Source organism: Crocodylus siamensis, chromosome 1, assembly GCF_052110815.1.
Source record: "Crocodylus siamensis isolate JL-2025a chromosome 1, ASM5211081v1, whole genome shotgun sequence".
In the NCBI taxonomy this organism is placed as follows: Eukaryota; Metazoa; Chordata; order Crocodylia; family Crocodylidae; genus Crocodylus; species Crocodylus siamensis.
Window position 1 is genome coordinate 317221269 of NC_143395.1, and position 21773 is coordinate 317243041.

A 21773-nucleotide genomic window follows, 5' to 3' on the forward strand; every position below is an offset into this window, starting at 1 on the left:
CAGTTCTTTGAGCACCCTACAGATGTTTCTAGTAAGACCTTTATTTCTTAGGAGCACTAATGGTAGATTATGTTGAGAATCCCACTCATCTCTGGTGTTAATCTCTTCTTAACCTTTTCTACAGCTTTCATCACCACCTTCCAGCTGGATTTTGACATGTTAAGAGGCATCAACCTGTCAGATCTCTCAATCTTTAAATACCTTACAATATCTTGCAGTTACATTCTGCTGCATGTGTGCAATTCTAACTAGTCTCCAGTACCTCTTGAGCTTCTGATCTTTCCTCACTCAGGACATTTTCACTGCACTCATATGAATACTTGTAAAAGTTGCTATTGCCTGTTTACATAATCCCTACCTACGTACCTCAATACTAGCACAAAGTGAAAAACATTTACACTAATATTCTTCTTATGAATATTAGTGTATGAATTATGAATATGTGAATATGAGACAGTTCAATACTGTCTCCATAGACACCTCTGTCACAATGTGAATTCCTATGTTTTTACATAGTAAATAAACATCTAAGACTATGATCTGGCCTTTCCAAGTTTCCAAGATATAATCAAATTAACATTTAGATTTGCTACATTTGAGGCAGTCTGCTGAACAAGGACCCAAGAAACTTCCTAGTTCTAAACCATGTCTCTACCATGAATTCACTCAGTAGCTTTGGATGAGTAAACTTCTGATGATGGAGAGTGCAACGACTGTTCAGGAGAGAAGCCAGGCCATCTCTTGGTTTTCAGAAAGCATCAGTGCTACCTCTGCTTCATAAGGTATCTGAGGCAGATAATCTTGCCAATTATATTGTGATTTAATGTGGTAAAATGTAGAAGAAAGTTGTTGGAAAAACAGGTCTTGTTTCTTTGATCCTTGTCAGTCTGGATACAGATCAGTCTTTGGCATAGAGACAGCATTTCATCACACTGCTTGTTGATATTCTTCCTGCTATTAAGGGGGCAAAAAGGCATTACCAGAATCCTCATATTATCCATTACTTTTAAGTGCCAATAACAATATGATTGGTATTTACAAAGATCTTAACTAAAAGACTAATCTAGAGAAAACAAAAAGCACATGTAACAGGATGTTAACTTAGATATTTTAAGAAACAAACAGTCCTCTTGAGTTTGTGAGAGCCAATGTGCTGGTGCCATCTCTTGCAGGTGAAATAATCCATTAGAAGGAATTTGGAGGAGGTGAGAATGGCAGCCTGGTGCATCAGGACTTTGCAATCCCACTGTGCTCCATTCAGCATTGCAATATCCCATCAAACCCAAGAGCACTGAAACACTCTGGAACTAGGCCGTTTGTTTTTGCTGTTAATACAATAGTGCAGACCTTTTCCTTCCATCCACATTGCCCTGACCTCCCTCTTTTTTCCCTCCTCCCAAAACAAACAATTATCATCAGATGCAGGAAGGACCTTGTTGTGGTTCTGTTGCTCATAACATAATTTGCTATGCTAATACTTCCTGTGCATACAGCCAGGATGGCATCTTTCCAAAACAAAGGACGGGCGCTTTGGAGATGGTCACACAAGTATGATACTTCCTCTGCTCTATAGGACCCACTACAACAGCTCTGCCCTTCACCTCCCCTGTCACTCTTCATGTGTAAGGGGCAACGGCTATAAATATTAAATGGGATGAATGAACTAAAGCAATGAATTATCTCTTTGTGCCAGTGTTTACTTGCTGCAGAGTGGATTGGCTGCTTTTCTGGTAAACAGAAGATTCATAAGAGGCCTCTTACAGCCATGTAAAAGTAGTTTAGAATATATATTATTGCAAGCTAACTACAATGCAACTAGAACGTTAGTTTCAGAAACAGCAAAATTGTTCAGCGTATGACTAGAGAAGGTTTAAAAGCTATTGAAAAGGAGCACAACTCCACTGCATATACTTAGCATAAAAATTCTAGAAAAATATGTACCAAGGAGGTTGATATCAGAGTCCAAGAGCAACTGAGAAACTGTACAGTGGGCATGGGAAAAAATGCAACAGAAGTACAGGAAAGAGTTTTAATTTCTGTTAGGAAGCAGAATTTTCCCTTTTCGTGCTATTAGAAAACAAACTGAGAGTCAGTATAATCACCATTCAGCGGTTATGTACTGTTGTACCTGGAAATGTGCTCCCATTGCCACGTACTTAAGAACACTGAAGTGGGAAAAATCATTGTGAAAGAATATGCTTATTTCTACAAAGCCCAGAACCAGAATATTCTTTAATTATGCAATCTGCAGGCAAGAGAAGTCATCTTCATTAGGGCTTTCCAAGAACAAAAAAGATCAAATAAAACATAGGCTGGATCAATTCATACCTTCCCATCTATGCTAAGTAACTTTTATTACATTCCTTGATAAACATTTTTGTTGAGATAGAGAGAACTTAGAGACAACAGGTTCACTCACCTGCATTCAATCTCCTATCACAAGAGGACACTGCCAATTTCAGTATCTAGCCCATTTATCTATCTGAGAACCTTAGTGCTCGCTCCTTCCCCTTCACATGTACACTGTCATTACATTCTGCCAAGTTTACCCTGCAACACACTTCCAAAAACCTGTCTCTTTCCTTTCCCACATGCTGATCATTTCTCTGACTATTACAAACTCCTTCTCTCTGGGCTCTCAGCTTGCTACTCTTACATTTTTTGTGAATTCTAATCCAGAAAACTACATTACCTGCCACTCAGACCATCTCAATTTTGTTCTTTCTTTCACCTTCTGCATCAAATTTATGTTCCTTGTCCTTGACTTTGGTGTCAAGCACAGTGTAGTTCCTGCCTATTTGTCTGCCCTCATTTCTTTTCATTCATTACCTTTGCTCCACCCTGGATACTTCATTTTTCATCCTCTCATCTTATTGAATTTTTTCTCTCTGCTCTCATCCTGCTCCTTTCTTCAGTCTCTCCCCAGTAGGGTATTGGACCAAATGAAACAGTAAGTACATAAATCATCAGGTGATGGGGCAAGCTCAGATCAATGGTGACAGTTTGAAGGGACAGTCAGAGAAAATCTTTGTGGGAAAGTGTGTTTTTAAAAGGAAAAAAAGAGAAAAAGAAAAAAAAATGAGGCTGACTGGCACATAGAAGACTGTGTGAGCAAAAGAGCACTGCAAATTTAGCTTCAGAGATAAGCATGTCAGAAAGGTGTTTAAAATAAGCAAATAAAATGAGATGTCAATAATGAGGAAAATACTAGTTAAGACAACAGTCCAGGACTTAAAGATAAAAGACAAAAAAGTTCACAGATTCTTGAAATGCCTTTATGAGGTTTGGAAGTAGTATCTTTTGTGCGTTTGTGATCATCTACCTCACTCCCTCTAGTGGTCCCCAAAAACTCAAGTCTACCGAGCTTTAGAATATGCAGTTCAAGGTCAAGATTTTTCACTAAAAATTTTGTTTGATTACAATGGAGAAAAGAAGTCCAGAGATTAAGTTATTTGTGCTATCTGTTGTGACTAGTTTAATCTAGTGTCTGGCTTGTTATTCATTTATGTCATGCATCCAGATGTTACGTCAATGAAAATATAAAAAATCATTAAAGAAATATACTGGAATCACACTGCCCACACCTGAAGTGCAGCTGCAGCATCTGTTAACAGTGCATAGCAGCAGCAGCATCACAACTGTTTAGGACAGGAAGTGAATAACCCCAAATACAGCTGATACTGCAATGGGAATTTATGTAGACAGAAGGTAATTACAAAAAGTGGAATTTGGCCAAGACACTCAGACTAGGAAGTGCTATATGCCTTGTGCAAATTGCCATGGGATCTTTAATGATCATAAGAGGACTGGATCTTCATTTAAATTGTCTCAAAAGATAGCTCTTCTAAAAGTACACTGCCTCTGTAGTTACAGCACCAAAATGCCTCCTGATTAGAAGGCATCTCCTTGCACCACAGTGTCCTCATGTAAATGTATTTTAAAAACAGAAGCAGAGATAGGAACTTAAATATCCTGAGTACACAGAAGCATTTTGTTTCCGATTCTGATTTATTTTAGATTTATAAGAGATCCTCTATTTGAGGGCTGTATTATGACAATGGAAATATGCCAGGGTAACCTTCATTTTCTTAATGAAGCTTGCATTGTTCTTAGAAATGTTTCCCTTTGTATAGGAAGAATAACCTTGAACAAGAGACAAGGCTAAGCACATGGGAAAACAAAACCTAACTAAAGCTAAAATACACTTATTTGCAGTCATAAAAAATGTATTTAATTTTTCTGAAGCAAACACTCTGTACCTATTCAAAATCTACCCCGGGGAAAATCAACCACAAAAAAAAAAATGCTGTCTCTTCTCTCACGTTACCTACTGGACCATGTGTGGTTATGTAATTCATTCTTGTCCACAATGAGAAAAAAATACCACTAAAAAGCAGTCAAGGCAGATGGCCACTTTCCCATACCTCACTTTATTTCTTCTAGACTAATTCAAGTGAACTGTCACTCACTTTATGCCTGAAAATAATCCATTATTCCTACAAGTCTTAGATTTAAATAGGTTTGGCATTTCAAACCTATCTGGATTAAGAATCTCCCTCCTAATACAATACTGCTTTGCTACAAACTCAACTCCAAAGATCTAAACAGTTCATAAAACAGAATCATCCAGATTAAAAATCATAAGAGAAAGCCTTAAAACCACAAACAGAAAACATTCTTACTAAGTTTACCTCGGCAATTGAAGTGCATTTCGAATTTTTCATTTACTGTACTTAAACCTATATGTAAACCGTGACAAATGCAAAGATTCTTTCTGTAGCAGCCCCCATGATAACAGATGACAAGATGCAGCACAAGCTTCATCTCTTGCTAATTAAACGAATCAATTAAGAGACTATTGTTGCAACTGTGTAACTGCTGTTCTATAGTGGCAATAACAACCCCACGGGGAGGTCTTTTACTACATTAAAATGCTGTCCTCCACAACTCCATTTGATATTATTAGAAACAGTTATTTGCGTCTTGCTGTCATATTAGTAGCAAAGGCAAATTATGGAAATATGCAGACCAGAATGGTCCCAGTATGAGATCAGGTTTGGTTTTCAGCCTCCAAGGGAACAATTGCTGAAATTCCAAAGTTCCCTAAAGTTCTTTAATGGAACTGATAAATCTATCAGCACAGCATCCATTTAGATGCTAGGTAAGGGTCACACATTTGCATACTTTCCTGCTAAGCTGATACAATTCAACTAGATAAATTATCATATTAAGTTTACCCTCCTGAGTTAAACTGATGGAGTTCAAAATTGTTTTCGATGGTTGTCATTAATCGCTGTTACATCCTAAATGCTCACTTTGAAATCTAATTGTGCTGGTGTACCAAGGGTCATATTAATAGCATTCTTAATGTTAAATCTTTGTAAAGCATGTTTATTTTACTGATATTATCACTGAAGCTTTGAAGACTAATGAGAAACAAAGTATATTTATTATCAATAAAAACTTAATTTAAAATGTACATTCTGAGACTTAAATTAGCTTTACTAACTTCACCGTGCCCTTGTTTCATTAAGATCCCTGGTTAAGCTTCAAAGCCATATAAATGAATACCTCCTAAACAATTCTTGGGTATATGCCAAAGCTGCAGCCATCAAAAAGCTGTTTAAAAAAATGCAGGCTACACATATGTTTATTTTTTGGCAGCAGACATCTTCCTCAGAAAAGAAAGGCTCCATCTTTACTATGATGTAATATTCTTAATATGGCAAAATACAACAATACCAATTATTTTCAAAAATTAAATGACACAAACACTCTCTTTCAGATCCCCATTACTGGTAAATTTTTATCCATCACGGATAAATATTTGAACTATACTTTGGTAACCTGTTAACCTACTCTTAAAACAGCAATTAATTGCAACCCTTGTCTTTCCTGAAGAACGAAATGAACAAGCTAAATAAGAGGGAGTCCAGTTGTGCAAAATACAGGAGGAGTTTGAAAGTCCTCTTGATTTAAAAAAGTCCTCTTGAGAGAGACAACGGGTATAATTTAATATATGCAAATATTGACATACTGCAGCAGGAAGCAAAGATATTATGGACATTAGATGGAGTTCCTTCCTACTCATTACTGACATCACTGAAAATTTCAAGCTTTCATTTAAGAAGTGAACAAAAATTATCCTAAAGTTAAATTCCCAAATATTTATTTAGACAGCTAGTTAAGTGGCCCGATTTCTAAAAATATTGGCCAGCCAGACATTTCATGAAACTGAAACCAATAGATGTTATATCATTTTCACACTTCTGCAAATTAGACATTTTATTTAGGAGACTAGATAAGGATTTTGACTATAGTAGTCCCTTTTAATTTTTTTTTTCGTAAGTGTCCTTCATAGAGGTGAAACAATGCTGCTGGGTGTCTGGGGCTGCTGCAACACATAGAGGCAGCAGGAGTTTGCTGCTGCTGCCCAGTCACTGGCAGAGGCAGTGGGTTTTTTTTTTCCATTTTCCTTTTTCCCCCCAAGTTGGCACCTGAGGCAGCTGCCCTGGTCACCCTGACCTAGTTCCACTACTGCTTCTCCACTCAGCAGGTACAGCCTTCACCACACAGAGACCTCAGAAAAATTCCCCTCAGATTTTCAATGCTCCTCAATGATCTTCAGGATCTAGATGCCAAACCAGTGAAAAAGGTATTTTGTGAAAAGAAGCAATAAAAAAAACTGGGAAACTAAAGCCAAGTTTAACTTGCAAAATAAAAATGGATGTGATATGATTTACTTCCTTGTTACAAATAGTTTCTACACACTCCATTACATATAGTTTCCATAATCTTCGCAGGTTTCAAAGTTGTTTTTGAAAATCTATGCAAGCTTTCACATCTTAAGTCTCAGAAGTGCTATATATTGAAAAACATTCAGGAAAAACTGCTCAAAATTGGAATGTTTTGGCAAAAGTGAAAAAGCGGGTTGTTAAACATTTTTAACTGTGATTTGAGTTCGCGTCTCGAACAATGGAAACTTCCCTAATCAGACTGCGCAAGAAGGGAGGAAGACATGAAAGAGAATGGAAACAGATTTGGAAATCGATGAGATCACACACACATACAACTGAAAAATTCCAAACAAATCTGTGAGCACCAGTAATAGTGCAGGAAAGGTGGGGATTTGCTTAGGAAGAAGAGAACACAGACTACAGTAAATGCATCACCAAAAAAAAACAGAACTGAGAAGTAAAGCTGTGAATAAACGGACATGAATCTGCAAGAAATTGACAGATTTACGGTAGGGCCACAAAATTGCAAATATACAATAAATCAGATAAAACAGGATGTGACAATTTAGTGAATCTGTCTTGTGTGTTCTAAAATGTAGGAATTCCACCAGAGTTTATTAAGTCTATGTATAATTCCACCCAACCCTCAGAGCTTACTGAGTCATCAAGCTGTAACAAAGATTGGTCATTTATCTCCCAAGCCCTGTTTAACAATCTTGTTATCAGTGAATGATACTGCTTTTGTAGAACAGTAAATATGTTAGGAGGGCAGCCACACTAAAAGATGGCAGTTTTCCAAAGTTGTTTGCAGTGGGTAGGAAACTGGAGTAACTGGACCATAATGCAAAGAGGAATGTTTAGATATGCTTGTATCTGAAAAGGTGTGCCCAGCAGGTCAGAGCCAGGGAGAGAAAGGCTAAATATTTGCTCCTGCAGCAAATCCAAAAGTGCTAGAAGCTGCTGTTAAAAAGGGCATGCTCTTCACATACGTAAACTTTTGGCCATTGGAACTCAAACATTCAATTGTATCCTATACAGTTCTTATTCAACGTTTCTAAATGCATTTCTAAATCTTCCTGCAGTGTATTAAGCAATGTGAAGAACATCTGTTTTCATCCTCTACCCAAAGCAACAAGTATGTACCACTATGTGCACTTGTGTTTTGTTTTGGTAAGGGGTTTTGCTTTTTCTTTTTTTTTAAATTAGCATTCACATTCTTCTGAATTTATGCTAAAAAAGATGAAGTCAAAGAAATGTGCTCTGCACTTTGAGTGGAAGATGGTAAGGTTTGTGATGACCCTGGTTTTCTCCAATTCAAAAAAATTCCCAATTTTTGGATTAAAAAAGTAACCTAAAATCCATATTTTACACACACGCACACACACATGTATGTATGTATGTATATGCATATAGTGGTATTTCATTTTAATCACAGAAAATGTGGATTCTGGGTTACTGTTTTTAATCCAAAAATTGGGGATTTTTTTTTTTTTAATCAGAGAAAACAAGGATACCATCCTTACATCTTGGGGGAAGGCCTTAGTACTGGTCACCAAGAAATTTCTGTCTCCCAGGCAAACTGTTACCCATTTTTAGATAGCTCAATAGAGCAAACAGAGCATAGAGATTGACAACAGGCTTCATCCTAGAGAGCTTTAGGAGATCATTTAGATACCATGGTTTCTGGCCATGTAGCACTTGAATATAGAGTCCTTGGACTTAATTAAAATCCTCTGGTTAGGGCACAGAGGACAGGTCTGAGGCACTCACAGTAGCTTGTGTCACCAAGGAGATGCATTGTAACATCCTAGTACTAGAATTTTCTAAATGCTAAAAGTGTAGCACAGTGATGAAGTCCAGCTGATAGCATACAAATAAAAGGCCAGGATATCAGCTGCTATGATAGGATGGAGTCTCTTAGTGAGCCACAATCTCCTAGCTAATTTTTAATTGTCAAGTATGACTGCTGGAACATGCTCTCCCCTGTTCTTCAACTAGTTACACAGGATACCAATGTGGTTTCTAATAAAGAAGCACTATTTGGTTTCTCCTCAGTGTCTGTCAGCTGGCTCAGTGAAGCTGAGTCTCATGTCTTATCAAAAACCAGCAGCAGAACTGCTTTTACTGTCTAATGTCAAGAAATCAAGTGAACCATTTTATCTAAGCTGATGCCCTCATGACAAGCTGGATGCTACCAATCAGATGCTCTAAAAACTTGTGCTAATAAAACGGTCCACAGTGTGTGCGCTAAGTAACATCACACTGAAACTCAGTCTGAATTTTTTCTCCACGTGAAAACTGAGGATGTGCAAATCTATTCTTAATATTTTCTACTGAAGATAGAAAAATTAAATACATTTGTACAAACTACTTGTTAGAGCAATAGATAGCATGTGGAATCAGAATACTGAGAAATTTGAAGATCATATCATTAAATATTCTTTTCCACCACTTAGTTTTAAGGGAAAAAAATCCCACTGGCAACCTTGTAATTACACTGACTGCCCTTCTGCCTGTCTGTGACAGGCAGTAATACATGAATAATGGAGAGCCCAAAAAGAAGTTCTACAAATGGATCAGGTGCACTTCTATGATTTTAGAGTTATTTGACATAGATGACAGTGGTCAAAAGCCCCATTGAGAAATAGCCCCCTCCTACATACACACTGCACTAGGTGCTATTCAAACAGACAGGAAGATGCTGTTTCTAGACCAAAGGGCTTGCAGTCTAAACAAAAGATACTGACACAGGGATGGGGGAAAGGGATATATATATAGTCTGCCTGCATGTGTTATTTTATATCTATATATAGCTAAGCACTGTTGTTTAATAATTATTAATAATCATTAAGTGCCTGACACTAAGACACAAATAATGGCATAATGCACGGACATTCAATGTTAGTGGCAGTTTAACTTTTCAAGACATCCTCACAGACAACTGCAAAGTAATCACAGATAAGTAAAAATAAAGCATATTTAATTAAATACAATGTGGAAATAAAAGAAACCTTTTTTTACAAATAACTTGGGCAAAAATATAGGATGCAAGGATGCTTTCTGATTTCCATGCCTTTATCATTTTTTTCTATTTAATTAACTGAACAGTACTGGGGAGGTTGGTGGCTTTTAGATGATTTTCAGTTTTATTTAGAAATTCCCTCATGTTCGGTCACAAACTTGGAAAACTTTTATCGAAGCACTCTAACCATCTGACTGACAGAATTAAGATGCTCCGGATTTATATAAATCCGTAGTTCTCAGCATTTTAACCTCAAGGGCCACCTCTATAACTTTTTTGAATTTTGTGGCACTGCAGTTGAAAATCATTGAGCCACATCAACATTCAGAAAAGATACGGGAGAGTCCTTGAAGCTAAAAAATTGACAACCACTGATCCCGCTAGTGCTAGATAAGGACGGGGGGGGGGGTGGATCTGACCCTTTCATGCCCTATTCTTTCCACTGTCTGCACCCTTCTGTCCCCTGGTCTACACCTCAGGGACCAAGGGCAGCCTCTGCTGCTAAGGCTGCTCCTACAGGGTCTTATACACTACTGCCCAACCCCACAGCCCCTCTGGTCAGCTCTTATGTGAGAACAGTGTAAGGGATGAGTTGGGCTGCAAAGCGCAGCTCCATTCGTGCGTCTGCCCACCAACCTGCTTGCAGCATAGTGTGTGTTTGTGCCAAGAATGGGGAAGGCGAGCACTGGGGCCAGGGAAGAGCAGCAGCAGTTCCCAGAAAAGCAGCCACAGGCTGAGTTAGATGCAGGGTGCCTCATGGGGGAGGTGAGTATTTACCTCTTCACACCTGGGCCAGCAGGCATGTTGCAGCACCCCAGAGAACCATGTATATGTGTGTGCACACACACACCTACCACTTAATAGAAAACTTCAGCATCATCTTACACATGGGAACCTATGATGAGGAAACAGGTGAAAGACCTGATTGCCTAGGCCTGCCATGCAAAAGACAACATAGATGTGATTCCAAATCTAACTCCCTACGAAGCTAAAAGAACTGAGAAAGCTGCCTGGACATAACTTGCAGTTCTTCACAGCTGGTGTTGGATATAGAAAGCTATTCTCACCTAGTCCTCTTTAGCTGGGATGATGGCTACTGCAGTGTCTTGAAAATTTGAGGGTACAGAATGAAAGAGTTTGGCCCTGGACTCTAGGAGGGATAATAAATAACATCAGAGCAGTCATGTGTAGGGGACAAAACCCAGAAGGAAGAAACAGATTGAACACTGAGGGCACAATACAGACATTTAGGAAGGTTTTATTGCATTGAATATGGCCACCCAATCTCATTAAACTGTACTTTGGAGGTACGCTAAATTAGATTGGGTGTGGGCAGACTCATCTAACCAAACTTCTGTACACATTCTGACTGCAATCTCAGGGCTGGGCAAGCCCAAACGCTGGCTCCAGTCCAAGGGCTATGCTTTTCCTACACCTCTCCCAACCCCTCAGCCACTCACCCCACCCCTGGATGGACGGTCCCTCCCCGCCAATCCCTGAAGCCACTCGTGGTGCTGGTTTTACTAGCATTTGCTGGTGCTAGAAGTCAATTTAAGTAAGTTAAGGTGCGTGGAGAGGGTCAGGCAGGATCAAGTGGGGATGGGGGTGGGTTGGGGGCTAAAAATAGACTCTGGACAGAGCAGAGAGCCTCCCTGATTCCACCAACCCTTTCCACTCAGCAGAACCCGCCAAACCTCCTTCCACAAAGTCATTCCCTCGCCCCCTAATTTATTTCAGTCAGGGCCCCAGGACTGGCAAATGCTGGTAAAACCAGCCCCAGGAGTAGATTGCAGGATCAGGGATGGTTCAACAACATTGGGAGGGGTTAGGGGAATCCAAGGGAGTTTAGTGGGATCACAGTCTCTCTGATCCCACCAACTCCCACCCAAACTCTTCCAACCCCCTAACAGACCCCAGTATGCCTCCATCTGCCCAAGCCCCTCTGCTAAGCGCCCCCATCCTGCCCACCCCTCCCTCTACCCCAATTTATCTTAAATTAGGCTTCCAATACCTAATTATTGAGTTAGACCAGGGGGTTTAGCACAACTTAAACCCCCAAACTTCTAGCTGTAATGTCTGTATAAAGCCTGGATGCGTTCCAACAGGCTCTATACCAAGAATCTCTTTACCAGTGTAAATCTTTGATTTATACCAAACCTTCTAGGAGCCAAAAGTTACAGGCTGAAATCAGGTGAAATGTGGAATGTAAACACTGTGCAGTAGTCATCAGAGGATAGCTTTGGAGAGTTGTCTCTCACCTGTTTTAAATACATGAAATGTTTTAATGTAGTAAAAAAACCCACAAGCTCAGGCTCATGTGTGGTCAGTATCGACTGCCAATTTTCCCGCTGCATTACATTACAGTGTAGACCCACTGCATTAAAGTAGTTCTTGAATACTCACCACTGTGCCTAGAAACTGAATGCTTATGTTTCCTGCTGCATCTCGAGAAAGGCACTGAAAGAGACAGATGTAAAAACTAATTAGGAACTTCTCAGTTTGTTGAAGCACTCCTATTTTCTTCTTGTAATGTCTGCAGAAAATAACCTACATGAGCTTTAGGTTCTTTCTGTAAGCAGAAAGAACAATGAAACTCTTAAATAAGAGTTTTATACAATGAAAAACTGTACGATACATATTTAAACTCAAATTGTGGTTACCTTAACAGACTATCTCAATTTCTATTTAGACTCTATTCATATTCTATTCTCCTCAAATTTATTTTTAAGATTAATGAAAACAAATTTTATCCTTGACAACAGAGAATAACCTTGTATTTTCAGGGAGATAGATTTTATGACTCTTTTCTAGCTCTACCATCTATACATTTTCATTACATGTATTCTGGCATTATCTTAGCTCTCTTTAAACAGTAAACATACCACTCCCATTTCCCTCTCTCAGACAGAGCACTGTCAATACAAATATTCAATGAGTCTCCTTTGAAAAAAGAATAATTTTACATAACATTAGTTATCTACTAGAATTCAGACTACTGGCACAAGTCTCTAATCGTTCATGGAATACTGTATTGTCATCAAAACAGCACGCAGCGTGAAAGGAAGAATATTATTGGTTGTACATTGTGGGTATGGGTATGTACAGACATTCAGGGAAGTTAGGGGTGGTTAGATCATGTTAAATATGGCCACCTGGTCTAACTTAGTTGACCCACATACAGATCTATGATTATATCCCTAGTTAGGTCAATCTAAAGGGGAAAACTGTAAAGAAGTGCCAGGAAGGTTAGATCAGTCAAAAAGGACCAACCGATTTTATTTAACTATATCTCAAAGATGCACTCAGTTAGATCGGGTATAGGTAGATTGATCTAAGTGAACTTCTGTACACTTTCAGAGTGTAACCCCAGGGCTGAACTTTTTTTTGTGTCCTCCCTCCCCTACCCCCACAATTGTCTATTTTTTGCTTGCTAGCACCTCCCCCAACCTCAGATGAACCAGTCTCCCCCAACCCCAGATGAACCACTTGAGGACCAGCCATCCCCCTTGAGCCTGCCAGCCTCCCAAAATCCTGCAAACTACTCCTAGTGTTGGCTTTACTGGTATTCACTAGAGCCACGAACTGATGGAAATAAGTTGCTGGGGAAGGTGTGGGCAGGTTCAGGAGGTTGGTTTTGTCAGGGGGCTTATTCATCTGGGACTGCAGGGGGGAGGTGTCAAGGGGCTAAAAATAGCCACTGCTTGTGGGGGAAAGAGCCCCTGATGCTGCTAATCCCCTCCACATACCACCATTCCCCCCAGTCCTGCTAAGGCCCCTGCCACAAAGCTGCCAGCCCCCTGAATCTGCCCAACCCTCTCCCTTCTTAACTTACTTCAGTTGTGTTCCCAGGACTGGTTAACACCAGTAAAATTGGCCCTGGAAGTGGTTTGCAGGATTGAGGCAGTTCTGTGACACTGGAGAGAGGAGGAGGGGAAGCTGGAGGATTTGGTGAGATTAGAGAGTCTCTCTGATTACACCAGCCCCCAAAATCCAGCCAGTCCCCTCCACCCCCAAGATCCTGCTAGTCCTCCAATTCCCCCAATACCCCCCTGCAGATCCTAATACCCCCCCTGACTCCCGCAACCCCTTTGTGTACCCCACTAGTCCTCCAATCCCCCTAAAGACCCCCATCCCACGCACCCCTCCTCCTACACTACCTTACCTTAAATCAAGCTGCCAGCACTAGCTCATTACTGAGTTAGATTAGGGGGATATTTTCAACCTGATCTAACCCCCCAAACTAACTGTAATGTCTGTACAAAATTCATATTATCCGTCATCTCAATTTGGGAAAGATACAAAGCATTATTGCTTCTTGGGAGTCTCTTCCTCCTTCAGTGCAAAAAGTTTACTGCATATGTAAAATATATGTGGCACAGAGATATGTTAGACAGCAATTATATTTTACAATATACTTTTAAAACATTTCCATGAACAGTAACCCTTTCACTTAAGGTAATTTCACAATTACTAAGGAAATACGTCCACCTATCTCTCGTTTATAATATGAGAAAAGTCCGCAGTAACTACTTTCAGCTTAAACAGAAATTGTACCGCTACTGACTCATCCTACTTTACCCTTCTTTCATAGCTATCCACTGACTGTATGCCTAGACTTAATTTTAAGAGCTTTTTTATATAAACAAACAAATAATCTTTATATTTTAAGAGAGATAAATACATGTAGGATATGCCATTTCATGTGAAGTATATACAATATTTTACAAGGATTGATATAAAATATTTGTAAGTGACATTCAGGACTTCTACATTTTAGAAGGTAATAACTATGAAGTAACAAAATGCTCCCCCCACCCTGCTACATAAGAATAAGAAATCATTGTAAACCATTTCAGTAGCAGCAAGTTGAATCCCTTCCCTTTTTGGCTTAATGTGATATATTCTGCAGCTACATTTCAATGTACTATTAGGTACCAGAGCCTATACATGCTTATTTTTCAACTAACAGGTCATATACTGACACTGCAATCTGTACAATCGTATGAAAACAAAGGAGGATGTGCCAAGACCTGACATATTTCAACAATAATGATTAATGGAATGGAAAATATGGGAAATTATAAAAGTAAACGTCAGGTTTTGTATGAAATTTAAAGGAAACAGGAATATACACTTTTCCCACAGTCTAGAATAAACACAATCAAGTTTTGGAAACTGCAAAGAAGAACAAAGTGCCGGCTGCCTACAATGAATGAACTGTATGCCAAAACAAACAAGTACTGACCACTTGATAAGCTGTCAGAAAACGGCAAGCTGAAAAAGAATTAAAGGACTTAATTCCTTTTTTTTCCTGGAATGCCCTGCAGCCTCATTAGAGTGCTGTCACTTATTGTACTACCCTTTTGTCCCCTTGCAAGGGCTATTAGAGATCATTTCATATACTGATAACATTTCCATTTTTTGGCTAATTTCCCCATCACACTCATTACAGATAAGAATATAATTTTTAAAAGAACAGCAGCAATTCTGTCTCTATTCTTTTAAATTCTTTCAAAGCCTAGCCAGGTACCTGAGATGAATCTGTGTGCTTTCATAGCTCATGACCAAATTTTTCAAGTTGTACTCATTTGAGTAGTCCCTTTGATTTAAACGAGGACTACTCGTGTGTAAGGTCTGTTTATATGCTTTGGGATTTGCAAAGTTAGATTAAAAGAAAGCAAGTACTTCACCATAGTTCAAAGTAGTCAAACTCTAGTTAACTCAGAAACTATCTACTCGCACAGAAAATAAGTTCAGTGGCCTTTGGACTAGAATCTACAAGCTAAAATCAATTTCTATTTGTGTCCAAAAGTTGCCTACCATGGCACAGTAGCAAGATAAGATAAGAATGTAAATACCCTCTTCCCTAGCCTGACATTGTTGAAGGACACTGGAATCATAGTGTGTGGTAAGTCTCCACTGCAACTGCTTATACTGTATCCAATATTTAACACTACATTCAGTCTTCAAAGGTATCAAGACTACACTGTAAGCACTAAAATCTGTCCCTTAAATTAAGGCAATGAGAAAGACAAGTATGTGGGGGTAGGGGAGGAGAGAGGCAAAGAAGAATAAAAAATACAGAATGGGGAAAAAGGAATGTTCTTCCTAGGCAGACTAAAAAAATAGTGGACAGTTTCTCCAAATCATAAAACATATATTAGTTAGCATGACCAAAAGGAAAACAGCTAGGCTTCTGAGCACCGTCTTACAAAAGGAGTCAGCATATTATCATCGTTAATGTTTCAAATTACAGTTGTAAATAAATTTCAGTTGTTGAATGTGATTAGATTTTTGAAGCATATTGAAAGAAGTTATTTTTGTTCCACTGGTGGGCTTGGCTTCTGAGATTTGTAAATGTAATTGATGTTTTCACAAAAATGAAAGGAGATGGTTAACAATTACTCTTTTATTTTCCACCTTTTTAAAAAAATACACCAGTCTGCAAGTCTCTACTTATTCTTGCTAACATATATATTTACATATACTATACATTGTAATAGAGGGTTTCATATTACATGTGATAAAAGGAAAGTAATAAAAGACACGAAACAAGAAAGAACAGCTAATTAAGTGCAACAGAGAAAAACATTTTAAAAATAACTTGCAAAACATTTACTCAGGAGTCAGACACAGAAAAATACTCAGTACAAAGCACATATCGACCATTTTCAAAGACTAAACAAAACTATATTTTCCCTCACAAAACAGTAAAATTATATCGTATGAATGAATTATATTGTTTTAAAAATAACTGACTTTTATTTGGTTGATTCATTTACTATATGTTGAGATTCTAAGCTAATTAACCAAATACCATTAAAAATGATAGTAGTGTCCTTAGAAACTCCGAGAGTAGACAGCTAACTTAAAATTAGTTAAATATAAAATTACTTTAAAAATCTATGAAAAACACAGACGATATCAAATTTATATACAGTACAATTAATTTTGCATATAATATATATTTACTGTTTTGTGTACACTGTATTCTGTGTGTATATAGTTACATGCATACAAACAGTATGTGCATACAGGACATAATCTGTGTAATTAAATAATGTATATATAACTATGCATAAATGTACATAGAGAGGTACATGCAACTGCATGCAGATGTCTTTGATTTTTCTTATGACCTTGAATATATGCAATACTGCAATTATTTCACAAATAATCAATTTAATCTGGTGTTTCCCACTAAATTACAAGAGGTTCATGTGACACTACTCCAAATTGTTCTGCTTTGCCATAGAAAATTATTTCCACTTAGTTGGATATCAATGACCTATTCAACATAAGATGCAGTAGGGTTACAATCAGCTTAGTACTAGAGCCTGCAATGGATGAGTACCTTCAGATAAAAATGATAACAAGCTATAAACGGAGAGAGGAAGGAATATAAAATATCAGGGAAAGAAAGAGACTAAACAGATAGAGAAATTATTCGAACCTAACAAGATCCTGAGATATTTTACAAAAGTGTTTAGATACTTCTGCGTTTGCAGACTACCTGCTGTGAGCAGGAGGAGAGAAGAAATGATACCTAACAAAGAAACTAAAACAGACCAAAAGCAAGTAGTTGGTCTTCTTTGTTAACAAATGAACAAATAGTGTGCCATGTTTCCTAACATGGAAAGTAGTATTTTAAACCTAAACTGAAATATTATATCTTGTAATATTAAAAATGATCCTATTTGAATACAAATATATCATTATTGTCATGCAGACATTCCAGGAAGTTTTAGGCAACCTATGGCACCAAGGCAAAACTATGCAGAATATGACACATTAAAAAAAAGCTAAAATAGAATAATTACAGTATTATTAGAGCCCGTATAAAAGCAACAGGTACATTTTTCAAAACGATTTGTTCACTAACATTGGGTGAACCTATGTTTCAAGTTCTAAAGTGGAGCAGATTTCCAGAAACGATGAAGCACATGTAGTTTTTGCTGGCTTCAGCTGTGCTTGTGGCTGCAAGTGCAGCTGAATCTTGAAAACTGGTTTTTGAGAATGGCAAGCTGGAAACCCAAACATCGATTCACTCCAAATTAATGAACATTTTTTAAAATTTAACCATGGAAAATAAGGTCTAGAACCTTACTTACATGTGAATTCTTTCTCCAATTACAGAGTGGAAAAATAGTAATTTACCTTGCAAAATTTCCCCATATTTCCTCCGTCATGGTTTTCTTCCCTCTCCTCCTTCAACATAGATAAGGCCATGGGTGTACTGCATACCCAGAAGACCTCCCTCCCAAGATCCCCATGAACCTTGGGGAATCTCCTAGATGCAATGATAACGTGTGAGGAAGCACCCAGTCTTGATGGATACTTGATCTCTCTTTCCTTCATCTATAAATTTCTCTGAAAATTTGAAGATCAGCTTTGCTTTGGATCAACATCAGTTTCTCTGTGACCTTCCAGAGTCTTTGCTCAGCAATATTCTACATATTCTAATCTCTTTTCAAAAGAACCATAAACAGCCTTTCCGTGTTCTGACAATGGGAAGACACCCAAACTGTGTGCAAAGCTTAAGTAATGGCTTCAAAGAGAAAACTCCATGAAGCGTCATGGGAATAAAACCTCCTCTTGGAATCATAGAGAACTGGCTGACTACTTGTACAGCTTCCAAAAGTTGATGCCTTATAATTTCTTCTATTGGTTTGGGTATAGACCATGGAGATGAATAACTGCAGGTTAACCAGTCATATCCCTAAGTTCTCTTATATGTTAAGGAAGCTGGAGAAAAATGTTGCAACACATAAGGAAGGAAGGCTCCGTGAAGCCCATTTAATTTTTCCTCTTCCCATCTCCACCCAGCAGAACCACAGCAATTCTGCCTCAAACTACTACTTGCACTTCCACTGGTGGTGGTACTATTTAACTGTAAGTGCATTACACCACAGATGGAAACTCAGCTAGATGTTGTGTGCTATTCTACCCCCCACTACCAACAGTTTAAAACTGAGTGTTAAAATCAATGATGCCTCTGTCTGGTTTTCTTCATATATAGGGATGCCGAATTTCCTAAATACCAACAGGGAAAAGTCATCCTGCTTATGGACAGACAAACAGAACTTGCAGCACACAAAACATTTTAACATGCTGAAATACTGCAAAGACTATACTAAATAGGACATTGGGAAAATATAATTTTCTTCCTCATAGTCAGCCCTAATAGAACCTTGGCCTTACACTGTAGCAAAATATATAAATCCCCTTTCATGGACTATACAAAGCATATTCTCTTTATGCCATGTTTTCTTGCATAACATGTGCCCAAATAAAACACAACCTTGTTTTTGGAAGGCAAAACGTAAAAGAAAAAGATTTTTTCAGGGTCACAAATGACTGTGTGATGTAGAAGGCACTGACAAACATGCAGCTCCCCACTGTAACTCATGGTGCGTCCCACAAAGCTCCATGAGTTACAGTGATCTCCCCCGACCCAACAGACAATCACTGTTTGGTCTGAGGGAGTTGAAAATCAAAGTCCACTTTGGAGTCTATCCAGAGAAGAGCAACTGAGTGTTTGCAGTCTTTCTCCCCTAACCTCCCCTCCCCTCAGCTCTGGTACTGTCATCAGGATGGGAGAAGGGAGAAGACAGGGGAAGGAGCTCCATTCTGGGGTTTACCCAGCCTATGCTGGCAGGGGATCAGGGGAAATGGAGCTCCAATCCACCCCAGCACAGGCTGTGGAAATCCCAGAACAGAGCTCCCTTCCCTGCCTTCGCCCCCCTCCCATCCTAATATCAGCACCAGGAGCAGGGCTAGGCTGCATGCACAGGGACAAACAGAAGTTAGTAAGGGCTCTCTGGTTTGGAATGCTTTCATCTGAATCCTCATTGAATGAGGATTAATTTGTCATGGGATCGGGCACTTTTAAAGCGCTCTGCGGGTGTGCACTTCTGTCAGGGCACTGTAGAGCACTTTCAAGGGGCCAATCACATGACAAATATCACTTCTATCAGTGCTCAGAGTGTCCATGGATTGTGGCATCCCAAGACACAGTCTGAGTGAGGCAGCAGGAACTTCCTGCTGTGGCAAGACAGAAACAAGGCTACGCCCCAAACCCTTGCAAGGGCAGTAGCAAGACTCTTGCTCTTTTACTGTAAATAGTTCTTTATAGAAGTTCCTGTAAATCAGGGTTGTCAAACTTCCCCTAGGCTAGATCCAGATTACACAAGCTTCTCCCAGGCCAGATCCATGGGACTACATTTAGATGGCAGTGTGGGTCTTGGTTGGTCTGAAAGCATGCAGCAACATGGGGCTGCATTCATACAATATGGAGTTTGTGGTATGCGTCTGCAAGGAGCCAGGGGTGTGTAGCAGCATGGAGCCCTGGCTGGTCAGGGGCTGCAGCTGTGCAGAGGTGTGAAGCAGAACACTGCTGGTAGCCCACCGGACTACAGTGGATGGATGCAATGCATCTGCTGGCTGCATCCAGCCTGCAGGCTATATGCTTGACATCACAAGACTCATCGATATACTACAGACTGCATGCAGCAGCTCACTCACCCTCAGCCAGCTAAGTGACTCTGCAGCCAAAAGCTGTTGCCTCACCAGCAGCTGTGAGTGGTTTAATACTAGACTGTGACCCTAGCTGACTTCCTGCCCCCGGGGCAGGGGGCTGGACTTGATGATCTTCTGAGGTCCCTTCCAGTCCTAATGTTTAAGAAATCTAAGGAAAGTGTGCCGCTGCCATTTTCTGGGCACTGACATGCATTTCTCCATTTATATAAATGCATGTGACACAGTGGCGTGCCAGCTCACATGCTCCACAGACTCGATTAATTGAGTCTGCTCCAACATGCTGGATTTCTGATGTGTCAGAGCAGGCAAAGGTACGTGTATAAATGCCCACAGTGTTTGCTTGCTCTGTTCTATCCTGCCTCTATTCCAGCAAAGAACAATCAGCTTCCCTGCTTAACATATGCACCCCAATGTTAGAGGGCTTATTTTAGGGGGGAAAGGTACATGTGTTATGTGGGAAAGTATGGTATTCTGTTGCTGAACAGAAACAACACCTGTTCTTTTGTAAATGGTTAAGGTCTTGCTACTTTCAGACATAGGACTGCTCTTAAAATGTGCAAGTTCAATTATAGTAGGTGCAACAGTAATCTCTGTTCTCACACAAACAAAAATAGGGAATAAGATAATCTTTATATTTCTTTTTATCTGTGGTTTGTTACCTCTTTTCATTATCCCTTTATAGAAAGTCACCAAATCCAACCCCTTGCTCAAGGCAGCAACATCCCTGACTAAATCATCCAAATCATGTGTTGTTTATCTAACCTGCTCTTAAAAACTTCCAAGGATGAAGAGAACCACTCCACCTCCACTTTGGGGGCGCCTGTTCCCCTGCTTAACCCTCCTCATAGTCAGAAAGTTCTTCCCAATATCCAACCTAAATTTCCCCTGCTGCAATTTGAGAACATTGTTCCTTACCCTGTTGCCCCCAGCCACAGAGAACAGTCTATCATAATCTTCCATATAACCATCCTTTAGGTATTTGAAGACTGGTATCAAACTTCCCCTTGGTCTTCTCTTATCCAGACTAAATAATCTCAGTTGTTTCAGGCTTTCCTCATAAACCATGTTTCCCAGACATCTAATCATTCCTGTCACTCCGTGCTGGACTCTTTCTAATTTGTCCGTGTCCTTCTTGAAGTGAGGGACCCAGCACTGGACACAATACTCCAGAGGAGGTCTCCCAACTGCTGAACAGTGACAGAATCACTTTCCGTGATTTGCAAGAGATGCCCCTATTAATACAGCCCAGTATGCTGTTGTTGGCCCTTTTTAATAAATGTTTATTACTAGTGCTATTGTTTTACTGCTCTCATCTACAGCATCTTCCATCTGAGAATCTCTATATGCTTTACAATACCAGTATAATTCTCTCCATTATAAACCATGGCCCACAAAACACAGAAAAGATAGTTAAGGCGTGCCCTAGGAATTCTACAATAGAGGTAAAAGTAATTCCGAAACAATTACTCCAGTCC

The 21773-nt window shown here is 39.3% G+C and overlaps 1 protein-coding gene across 2 annotated transcripts in view; it reads right to left on the bottom strand.

Annotated features, from left to right (window-relative positions):
- The window catches only part of PCCA (propionyl-CoA carboxylase subunit alpha), a 475583-nt gene that overhangs the window by 64081 nt on the left and 389729 nt on the right, over positions 1 to 21773 (bottom strand). For both annotated transcript variants that reach the window (XM_090022723.1, XM_090022741.1), the window contains one exon: positions 12163 to 12216. In XM_090022723.1, coding sequence (XP_089878849.1) covers positions 12163 to 12216 — 54 coding nt within the window. The remainder of the gene's footprint in view (positions 1 to 12162; positions 12217 to 21773) is intronic.